Below are 12166 nucleotides of genomic sequence, written 5' to 3' on the forward strand. Positions count from 1 at the left end.
TTACTTTGGTCCCAGCTCTCTGCAGGTCATTCACTAGTTCCCCCCTGTGTGGTTCTTGGATTTTTGCTCACCGTTCTTGTGATCATTTTGACCCCACGGGGTGAGATATTGCGTGGAGCCCCAGATCGAGGGAGATTATCAGTGGGCTTGTATGTCTTCCATTTCCTAATAATTGCTCCCACAGTTGATTTCTTCAAACCAAGCTGCTTACCTATTGCAGATTCAGTCTTCCCAGCCTGGTGCAGGTCTACAATTTTGTTTCTGGTGTCCTTTGACAGCTCTTTGGTCTTGGCCATAGTGGATTTTGGAGTGTGACTGTTTGAGGTTGTGGACAGGTGTCTTTTATACTGATAACAAGTTCAAACAGGTGCCATTAATACAGGTAACGAGTGGAGGACAGAGGAGCCTCTTAAAGAAGAAGTTACAGGTCTATGAGAGCCAGAAATCTTGCTTGTTTGTAGGTGACCAAATACTTATTTTCCACCATAATTTGCAAATAAATTCATAAAAAATCCTACAATTCTGCCTGACATAGTTGAAGTGTACAGATGATAAAAATTACAGGCCTCTCTCATCTTTTTAAGTGGGAGAACTTACACAATTGGCGGCTGACTAAATATTTTTTTGCCCCACTGTATGTTGCTTATATAATTAAAATTATTTTCCATGTTTGGAAAGCCTTATTCCTTTCCCCCTTTCTTTCTTATGGTGGTGATATTTTCCATGGCTTGCAGCACACCTCAGAGAACTCTCTCTCTCTCTCTAGCCTCTGAGCCATGGGGCAGCTCAGTGTACAACACCACAATAATGACTGTCTGTCTGACTCTCTGTCTGTCCATACCAGACACACACACACACTTGCACGCACGCACGCACGCACGCACGCACGCACGCACGCACGCACGCACGCACGCACGCACGCACGCACGCACGCACGCACGCACACACACACACACACACACACACACACACACACACACACACACACACACACACACACACACACACACACACACACACACACACACACACACACACACACACACACACACAGTGCCAGTGTGAGTGTGTACTATTTTAGCCCACGGTCCGTTTTTAGAGGTCGTTTCCCCTCAGGGGTGTGAGGTACAGAGCTGCCGGGGATTAGGACGGGAGCGGCAGGGACCAGAACACCAGCAGCAGGGTATTAGCTCTGTGTCAGCAGGGGACTGAGATAGGCTTTAACACAACATTTAACCAGGGCTCCACCACTCCCCTTTACTTGCCCTGCTGCACATCATTCATACAATAGCCTGGTATTGGTGGACTGAATGAAAGGGGTTTGAGCTATTTGCCTCTGTTGGCTCTCCCTATAGGCTCTATATGTTGAAAGGGTGGGCATTCAATTTGCAAAGATATCTCTACAATAAAGTGGGATGTAAAAGTTGGAAAAGAGAGAGAAAGAGAAAGAGAGAGGGTTGTCTGGAGGTTTGTACATGTCCACTAATCTGATGGCTTCCAACCAATCACCGGCGTTCCTTTTTCCTCATCCCATTGGCTCATCCCATTGGCTCATCCCATTGGCTGATACTCCATCCCTCCTCTGACCAACTATTTTTTATCCCTCTGAAGAAATGCGGTCAACCTGGCCGTGTTAAAACTCAACGAGCAGGGCCTGTTGGACAAATTGAAAAATAAATGGTGGTACGACAAGGGAGAGTGTGGCAGCGGGGGAGGGGACTCCAAGGTTAGCCTCTCTGTCTCCGAACACGGTTCAACCATGTTCGGGAAGTAATGCGTGCATCTGCCCCAGCCACACAGATCACTGATGAACATAACCACACCCCCCCCACTTTGACTCCCCCTGTACTGAAATGAGGGAGGAAAGAAGAGATTACTGTCAAAGCAGGAATATTGGCCCTCTAGTGGATGCTCTGGAGAGAGGAGTGTGGACCAGAACCCTGTAGTGGATGCTCTGGAGAGAGGAGTCTAGACTAGAACCCTGTAGTGGATGCTCTGGAGAGAGGAGTCTAAACTAGAACCCTGTAGTGGATGCTCTGGAGAGAGGAGTCTAGACTAGAACCCTGTAGTGGATGCTCTGGAGAGAGGAGTCTAGAGTAGAACCCTGTAGTGGATGCTCTGGAGAGAGGAGTCTAGACTAGAACCCTGTAGTGGATGCTCTGGAGAGAGGAGTCTAGACTAGAACCCTGTAGTGGATGCTCTGGAGAGAGGAGTGTGGACCAGAACCCTGTAGTGGATGCTCTGGAGAGTAGTCTAGACTAGAACCCTGTAGTGGATGCTCTGGAGAGAGGAGTGTGGACCAGAACCCTGTAGTGGATGCTCTGGAGAGTAGTCTAGACTAGAACCCTGTAGTGGATGCTCTGGAGAGAGGAGTGTGGACCAGAACCCTGTAGTGGATGCTCTGGAGAGAGGAGTGTGGACCAGAACCCTGTACTGGATGCTCTGGAGAGAGGAATGTGGACCAGAACCCTGTAGTGGATGCTCTGGAGAGAGGAGTCTAGACTAGAACCCTGTAGTGGATGTTCTGGAGAGAGGAGTGTGGACCAGAACCCTGCAGTGGATGCTCTGGAGAGAGGAGTCTAGACTAGAACCCTGTAGTGGATGCTCTGGAGAGAGGAGTGTGGACCAGAACCCTCTAGTGGATGCTCTGGAGAGAGGAGTGTGGACCAGAACCCTGTAGTGGATGCTCTGGAGAGAGGAGTGTGGACCAGAACCCTGTAGTGGATGCTCTGGAGAGAGGAGTGTGGACCAGAACCCTGTAGTGGATGCTCTGGAGAGAGGAGTGTGGACCAGAACCCTGTAGTGGATGTTCTGGACAGAGGAGTGTGGACCAGAACCCTGTAGTGGATGCTCTGGAGAGAGGAGTGTGGACCAGAACCCTGTAGTGGATGCCCTGGAGAGAGGAGTGTGGACCAGATCCCTGTAGTGGATGCTCTGGAGGGAGAGAGGAGTCTTGACTAGAACCCTGTAGTGGATGCTCTGGAGAGAGGAGTCTAGAGTAGAACCCTGTAGTGGATGTTCTGGAGAGAGGAGTCTAGACTAGAACCCTGTAGTGGATGTTCTGGAGAGAGGAGTCTAGACTAGAACCCTGTAGTGGATGTTCTGGAGAGAGGAGTCTAGACTAGAACCCTGTAGTGGATGTTCTGGAGAGAGGAGTATGGACCAGAACCCTGTAGTGGATGTTCTGGAGAGAGGAGTCTAGACCAGAACCCTGTAGTGGATGTTCTGGAGAGAGGAGTATGGACCAGAACCCTGTAGTGGATGTTCTGGAGAGAGGAGTATGGACCAGAACCCTCTAGTGGATGCTCTGGAGAGAGGAGTGTGGACCAGAACCCTGTAGTGGATGTTCTGGAGAGAGGAGTCTAGACTAGAACCCTGTAGTGGATGCTCTGGAGAGAGGAGTGTGGACCAGAACCCTGTAGTAGATGCTCTGGAGAGAGGAGTCTAGACTAGAACCCTGTAGTGGATGCTCTGGAGAGAGGAGTCTAGACTAGAACCCTGTAGTGGATGCTCTGGAGAGAGGAGTGTGGACCAGAACCCTGTAGTGGATGCTCTGGAGAGAGGAGTCTAGACCAGAACCCTGTAGTGGATGCTCTGGAGAGAGGAGTCTAGACTAGAACCCTGTAGTGGATGCTCTGGAGAGAGGAGTGTGGACCAGAACCCTGTAGTGGATGCTCTGGAGAGAGGAGTGTGGACCAGAACCCTGTAGTGGATGCTCTGGAGAGAGGAGTCTAGACTAGAACCCTGTAGTGGATGCTCTGGAGAGAGGAGTGTGGACCAGAACCCTGTAGTGGATGTTCTGGACAGAGGAGTGTGGACCAGAACCCTGTAGTGGATGCTCTGGAGAGAGGAGTGTGGACCAGAACCCTGTAGTGGATGCTCTGGAGAGAGGAGTGTGGACTAGAACCCTGTAGTGGATGCTCTGGAGAGAGAAGTATGGACCAGAACCCTGTCGTGGATGTTCTGGAGAGAGAAGTATGGACCAGAACCCTGTAGTGGATGCTCTGGAGAGAGAAGTATGGACCAGAACCCTGTCGTGGATGTTCTGGAGATAGGAGTATGGACCAGAACCCTGTCGTGGATGCTCTGGAGAGAGGAGTGTGGACCAGAACCCTGTAGTGGATGCTCTGGAGAGAGGAGTGTGGACCAGAACCCTGTAGTGGATGCTCTGGAGAGAGGAGTCTAGACTAGAACCCTGTAGTGGATGCTCTGGAGAGAGGAGTGTGGACCAGAACCCTGTAGTGGATGTTCTGGAGAGAGGAGTATGGACCAGAACCCTGTCGTGGATGTTCTGGAGAGAGGAGTATGGACCAGAACCCTGTAGTGGATGCTCTGGAGAGAGAAGTATGGACCAGAACCCTGTAGTGGATGCTCTGGAGAGAGAAGTATGGACCAGAACCCTGTAGTGGATGTTCTGGAGAGAGAAGTATGGACCAGAACCCTGTAGTGGATGCTCTGGAGAGAGAAGTATGGACCCGAACCCTGTCGTGGATGTTCTGGAGAGAGGAGTGTGGACCAGAAGGCTGTCAGACCATAAAGCAGGGTTCCCCAACTGGCCCGCGTGTGGTTTTATTTGAGAAAAAAAAAAAATCAGGAAATCAGATCCAAGTGATTTTAATTTAGTAAATTTGTTCCCAAGTATTCCCACACATACAGTATGTGTTTGTATGCAAATAATAATAATTAATACTACTTGATTAGATTTATATAGCACTTTTCTACCAACTGAAATACTCAAAGTGCTTTACATAGTTGGGGGAAACTTAACTTATTCACCATCAATATGTAGCACCCACCTCAGTGATGCACAGACACCATTTTTTTGTGGCAAAACTTTCACCACACATCAGCTATCAGGTGGAGAGGTGAGGAGTGATATATGCCAATTAGGAATGAAGGGGATGATGGAATGTGGCCAGGTTGGGAATTTAGCCATGACACCGGGGCGAACACCCCTTCTCTTACAATAACCACCACGGGATTTTGAACGACCACAGAGACTCAAGACACCCGTTTTAACGTCCCATCCAGAAAACGGCACCCTACGCAGGACAATGTTCCCAAATGTAATCAAGGTTTGAAATGATTATGGTTTAGTGAAATATTATATCTGTTTAGGCTTCTTGTGGTCAATTTGCAGTATAATTGTTTTATTTTTTATTATGTTCCGGCCCCCTGCTCAAGAAAAAATGAGCCCGTGGCTGAATCTAGTTGATGATCACTGATGTAGAGGGAGAGATAGAGAGGAAGGATGGAGGGATGAACTGGAGCGATGATATACTTAATGTTTTGATTTACTTTATTGTATGGTGCCTTTTAGATTCATTTTCAGATCTCTTACCCAGGTCTTGTGCAGTAAATTGCCCCATGTAGTTCCCTCTCTCCTAGTGTGAGTAGGCCATGCCAATAGTCCTGTGTTCACAGTAATTGCCTCTGCTTGTGTAGCGCCGGCTGGGGCAGTATGGGCACGTTACCTGAAGTGATGCAGGGGGGTCCCACTCATATGTCTGTAGCTCGCTTAGCCCCCCTCAGCCCCCCAACGAGCATACACACATGTACTCAGTGGGACCCAGACTGGGTCACTTTTACCAAGCAGTACCATTTATGTGACAGTTCTGACTGTATGTGACCTAATAACATAAAATAACATGACCTATGATGTTATTTATGTTATTTTTACACGCCAAGAACCCCGGTAAACCTTGCGGTTTTGAAACTGAGTGAAGCAGGCGTCTTAGACAAACTGAAAAACAAATGGTGGTACGATAAGGGCGAGTGTGGACCCAAGGACTCGGGAAGTAAGGTCAGTCTCACGGGCAGAGTGGGGGACCAAACACCCTCATTGTGTGACAGACAGGCACGACTCTAGATTAGCCTGGAGACTAGGATTAGCATTAGGTTTAGCATCAGTTACATTTTGATATAATCTAATAATAATATTTGATTGATTACTGTTGAATAGATATTTCTAGTTCTATCAATGTTAGTATTCTGCCTATGCCACATCTGCCTGTATAATGTGATTATGGCCTTCATAATAATGGCCTTACTCTCAGAACTCTTACTATGGGTAGAAGACAAGTCAAAGAGTGGAGAGGTTCTTTGAAACATCATGAGTCTTATAAAACTACAGATAATCTTAGAACATGTATGTTGTCTTTAGAAGAACACTAGAGAGATTCTTAGAACATGTAAGTTGTCTTTAGAAGAACACTAGAGAGATTCTTAGAACATGTATGTTGTCTTTAGAAGAACACTAGAGAGATTCTTAGAACATGTAAATTGTCTTTAGAACACTAGAGAGATTCTTAGAACATTTAAGTTGTCTTTAGAACACTAGAGAGATTCTTAGAACATGTAAGTTGTCTTTAGAACACTAGAGAGATTCTTAGAACATGTAAGTTGTCTTTAGAACACTAGAGGGATTCTTAGAACATGTAAGATGTCTTTAGAAGAACATCAGAGATCAGAGAACTTCTAAGAATGCCAGTGAAGTTCTTAAAATACCGGGGACCTTCACCAAGACTTTCTGAATAGAATACTTTATCATCACTCATCCAAAAGCCTGACGAATACGATGACTGAATATACTTTAATTGGTATGATGTACTAGTCATCCTCAACTTAATACTTGTAGCAATATTAAAATGTTTATTTACTTAAATTGTAGTCATGCATTAGTAGTAGATATGCAGTTGATGTAGTACTACTGTCATAGTAGTAGTAATAGATGTATTATATGCACTTGTAGATAATACGCTTCAATGATGGTAGTAGTAGAAGTGCTTCCCGTAGTAGACTAGTCACAGTAGTGGTAGGTGCTGTAGTTGTTTGTAGAAGTAGACATTATTGTGCTGAAAACTAAATAACTAAGCTGTCTGTTCTGTGTCTCACCAGCTCCACTGTCTCTCTCTCTCTGACCCCTGTGCTCTCCGTCCCCCCTCCCAGGACAAGTCCTCCCAGGCCCTGAGCCTGAGCAACGTGGCTGGGGTCTTCTACATCCTGGTGGGGGGTCTGGGCCTAGCCATGCTGGTGGCCCTGGTCGAGTTCTGCTACAAGTCGCGTGCCGAGGCCAAGCGCATGAAGGTGGACCTTAGCCCCCCTCACTGCCCCAGCCCCTCTCCCAGCACCCAGAATTTAGCCACTTATAGAGAGGGGTACAACGTATACGGCTCCGAGGGGGTCAAGATATAGGGGTAGGACTTAGGGCCTCCTATAGGTGGGCTGGTGTGAAGTTTCTTGTGCGTGTAGCCTCTAGCAACAGCAGACCAGTGTTGTTGTGACTGTGGTGAAGCATTGTGGAACCAATGTGCTTTTGTTTTTTCCTTTATTTTCCTGTTGTGACAGCTTCTTATGTTTCAGTTTTTGTTTGTTATTCTGATTGATTGATGTGTAGCGCTTCACCCCAGAGCACTCTGGGGGCAGGTGGCAGATTGGTTCCATCGTCTTTGGCTGCAGATGATGATGATGATGAGGATGTTCTACACCTGCATTCTGTCCATACTCAGTACACTACACATACAGCACATAAGACATAGAACATTGGTGCACATCTCCTGTCCTCAAGGCCCACACCGTCTGCTGGTTTTAACACTGTTCTAACCAGTGACTGATTTAGACCTTGGTAAGCAGGTGTATGGACCATCTCTCTATTCAATCAATTGATTGACCAGTTAGGTGCTAAGGAGAACAGAAAACCAGCAGGACTGCTTCCTTGGAGGACGGGAGTTTTACAGATAAGCTAAGCCCCCTGTCAGAGTTCTAGAACTGTAGATGCCCAAACATCCCGAATGAGGTAGAGTTAGAAAAGAATCCTCTCAAATCCACCAAACACTTTATAGAGGATGTCTGCTTAGTGATGTTAACCCTAAAAGCCACATCTTTTTTTACTTACATTTTTTACTTCAAATTGGTAATTATTGCAGTGACACTGTCTGTCTAGCAGTAAAAAAAACACATGTTTTATTAACCTTTTGTAACAAAAGTAAATGGTTTAAATTCCCCAAAATAAGCGTATATATTTTTTTAAAGCACACATTTATACTCATTTTTGATGTTTCAAAATGTTTTTTGTATGTTTAAAAAAATATATAATATTTACAAAAAAAATACATTTCATCCATAGCCACTTGTTTTGAAAGAAATGATGTTATTCATTCAAAGTGTTGTGTTTCTGTAATACTCAGTGTCTGAGAAATTGGCGGTTGAGCTAATCTGACATACTGGTGCGACCTAAAATGGCCACCGATATGGGCAATATAGGCACCAGTGCAATCAGACTTTTAGTTCCAATTGTATCTCAAAGATGAGACTCTCAACCTGGAATAGAGACATTGACTGCAAGCTAAATGTCGTATTTACATTTGTGAGGGATTTTGTTGTTGTAGTAGCTGCCACTCCCACTAGGGGCCAAATCTGGGGTGTCTCCATATCTACTGTATATCTCTTCAGGGTACATACATCTACCTATGTGCAAAATGTGGTGCTTTATCACAAAATGTACAATTGAGTTCACATTTTTACCACTAGTATACAAAAGAGAGATTATTTTTCATTCTTCCATATGAACACAGAAATGGTAAATTGAGCTTTGCTATTGTCTAACCAGTTGCTTGACAAAATCACAACATTTTTAAAGGATAAAAAAAGGGATTAGAAAATATGACATTTTTGACCCCTTTTGGTGCTTTTAGGGTTTTACGCAAAATAGATAAACGTAACATTTCCTAAACGAAACATTAGGAACATTGTATATCAATGAGTAGTCTGTTCCTATAAAGTGTTGCCCATGACTAAACAGGAGTCAGTCAGTCTCTCTCTATAACTCAAAATCTGTGAAACACCCCTCACTTCCCCTCTCACCTTACTGTACAAGACCTCACCTTACTGTAAAAAACTCACTTTACAAAACCTCACCTTACTGTACAAAACCTCACCTTACTGTAAAAAACCTCACCTTACTGTACAAAACCTCACCTTACTGTAAAAACCTCACCTTACTGTACAAAACCTCACCTTACTGTACAAAACCTCAAAAACCTCACCTTACTGTACAAAACCTCACCTTACTGTAAAAACTCACTTTACAAAACCTCACCTTACTGTACAAAACCTCACCTTAAGACCTCACCTTACTGTACAAAACCTCACCTTACTGTAAAAACTACTTTACAAAGACCTCACCTTACTGTACAAAACCTCACCTTACTGTAAAAAAACTAACTTTACAAGACCTCACCTTACTGTACAAAACCTCACCTTACTGTACAAAACCTCACCTTACTGTACAAAACCTCACCTTACTGTACAAAACCTCACCTTACTGTACAAAACCTCACCTTACTGTACAAAACCTCACCTTACTGTAAAAACCTCACCTTACTGTACAAAACCTCACCTTACTGTACAAAACCTCACCTTACTGTACAAGACCTCACCTTACTGTACAAAACCTCACCTTACTGTACAAACCTCACCTTACTGTACAAAACCTCACCTTACTGTACAAAACCTCACCTTACTGTACAAGACCTCACCTTACTGTACAAAACCTCACCTTACTGTAAAAAACTCACTTTACAAAACCTCACCTTACAGTCGTGGCCAAAAGTTTTGAGAATGACACAAATATAAATGTCCACAAAGTTTGCTGCTTCAGTGTCTTCAGATATTTTTGTCAGATGATACTATGGAATACTGAAGTATAATTACAAGCATTTCATAAGTGTCAAAGGCTTTTATTGACAGTTACATGAAGTTGATGCAAAGAGTCAATATGTGCAGTGTTGACCCTTCCTTTTTAAGACCTCTGCAATCCGCCCTGGCATGCTTTCAATTAACTTCTGGTCCACATCCTGACTGATGGCAGCCCATTCTTGCATATACTCAATGCTTGGAGTATGTCAGAATTTGTGGGTTTTTGTTTGTCCACCCACCTCTTGAGGATTGACCACAAGTTCTCAATGGGATTAAGGTCTGGGGAGTTTCCTGGCCATGGACCCAAAATATCTATGTTTTGTTCCCTGAGCCACTTAGTTATCACTTTTGCCTTATGGCAAGGTGCTCCATCATGCTGGAAAAGGCATTGGTTGTCACCAAACTGTTCCTGGATGGTTGAGAGAAGTTGCTCTCTGAGGATGTGTTGGTACCATTCTTTATTCATGGATGTGTTCTTAGGCAAAATTGTGAGCCCACTCCCTTGGCTGAGAAGCAACCCCACACATGAATGGTCTCAGGATGCTTTACTGTTGGCATGACACAGGACTGATGGTAGCGCTCACCTTGTCTTCTCCAGACAAGCTTTTTTCTGGATGCCCCAAACAATCGGAAAGGGGATTCATCAGAGAAAATGACTTTATCCCAGTCCTCAGCAGTCCAATCCCTGTACCTTTTGTAGAATATCAGTCTGTCTCTGATGTTTTTCCTGGAGAGAAGTGGCTTCTTTGCTGCCCTTCTTGACACCAGGCCATCCTCCAAAGGTATTTGCCTCACTGTGCGTGCAGATGCACTCACACCTGCCTGCTGCCATTCCTGAGCAAGCTCTGTACTGGTGGTGCCCTGATCCCGCAGCTGAATCAACTTTAGGAGGCGATCCTGGCACTTGCTGGACTTTCTTGGGCGCCCTGAAGCCTTCTTCACAACAATTGAACCGCTCTCCTTCAAGTTCTTGATGATACGATAAATTGTTGTTTTAGGTGCAATCTTACTGGCAGCAATATCCTTGCCTGTGAAGCCCTTTTTGAGCAAAGCAATGATGACGGCACGTGTTTCCTTGCACGTAACCATGATTGTCAATGATTCCAACCACCACCCTCCTTTTGAAGCTTCCAGTTTGTTATTCGAACTCAATCAGCATAACAGAGTGATCTCCAGCCTTGTCCTCGTCAACACTCACACCTGTGTTAACAAGAGAATCACTGACATGATAATAATAATATAATAATATGCCATTTAGCAGACGCTTTTTATCCAAAGCGACTTACAGTCATGTGTGCATACATTCTACGTATGGGTGGTCCCGGGAATCGAACCCACTACCCTGGCGTTACAAGCGCCATGCTCTACCAACTGAGCTACAGAACTCAGCTGGTCCTTTTGTGGCAGGGCTGAAATGCAGTGGAATTGTTTTTTGGGGGGGGATTCAGTTCATTTGCATGGCGAAGAAGGACTTTGCAATTAATTGCAATTCATCTGATCACTCTTCATAACATTCTGGAGTATATGCAAATTGCCATCATACAAATTGAGGCAGCAGACTTGTGAAAATTAATATTTGTATCATTCTCAAAACTTTTGGCCACAACTTTACTGTACAAAACCTCACCTTACAAATCCAAAATTCACAAAACCTCACCTTCCATGTTTTTCAAACCAAGACCCCAGAAATGCATGGTCACCTTGAAATGCAGATGTCTCACAAAAACGTATTTGAAACGTGTCTTGAGCATCTGTGTGTTTGTTTTTGCCTGCCTTTTTTATACAATGCTATTTTAAGTCGTCATATACAGGTAACAGCCAACATAAAGGAAACACCAACATAAAGTGTCTTAACAGGGCGTTGGGTCACTACGAGCCACCAGAACAGCTTCAATGCACCTTGGCATAGATTCTACAAGTGTCTGGAACTCTATTGAAGGGATGCAACACCATTCTTCTACAATACATGACATAATGTGGTATTTTGTTGATGGAAGACTGTCTCAGGCGTCGCTACAGAATCTCCCATAAGTGTTCAATTGTGTTGAGATCTGGTGACTGAGACACACACACACACCTTAATGAGACCAGTCTTTCAATGTCACTGAGATCTCTTCTAGCCATAGTACTGGGCACTTTTATACATGACCATAAGCATGATGTAATGTTAACTGCTTAATTAACTCAGGAATCACACCTGTGTGGAATCACCTGCTTTCATTATACTTTGTATCCCTCATTTACCCACGTTTTCCCTTTATTTTGGCAGTTACCTGTATGGTCCAATTCTTGTGTGTGTGTGTATTAATTCATGCTTATGAGCATATGAACATGTATTTGTGTGTTCCTATGTTTTGACAATGAATTATGTATATGATTCATTAGGGTCCTATTACAAAAACTCACAACTGTTTCTTTCTTTCTATTTCCTCTTTTCCCATTGCTCCTCCCTCTCTATTCATCCTGTCAT

The 12166-nt window shown here is 44.5% G+C and overlaps 1 protein-coding gene across 7 annotated transcripts in view; it reads left to right on the forward strand.

Moving 5' to 3' along the window:
- Positions 1-12166, forward strand: part of gria4a (glutamate receptor, ionotropic, AMPA 4a) — a 197354-nt gene that overhangs the window by 180526 nt on the left and 4662 nt on the right. For 2 of the 7 annotated variants that reach the window (XR_008109938.1, XM_052505532.1), the window contains exons 16-17: positions 1612-1726; positions 6949-7086. Coding sequence is in view for 4 of the 7 variants with exons in the window: in XM_052505532.1 (XP_052361492.1) it covers positions 1612-1726; positions 6949-7086 (253 nt within the window). In the remaining 3 variants the exon portion in view is untranslated. Of the gene's footprint in view, positions 1-1611; positions 1727-5688; positions 5804-6948; positions 8012-12166 lie in introns of those variants that run through there. The other 5 variants (XR_008109963.1, XM_052505600.1, XM_052505574.1 and 2 more) reach the window with 5 other exon arrangements.

The sequence above is a fragment of the Oncorhynchus keta genome, chromosome 1 (assembly GCF_023373465.1).
Source record: "Oncorhynchus keta strain PuntledgeMale-10-30-2019 chromosome 1, Oket_V2, whole genome shotgun sequence".
Lineage (NCBI taxonomy): Eukaryota > Metazoa > Chordata > Actinopteri > Salmoniformes > Salmonidae > Oncorhynchus > Oncorhynchus keta.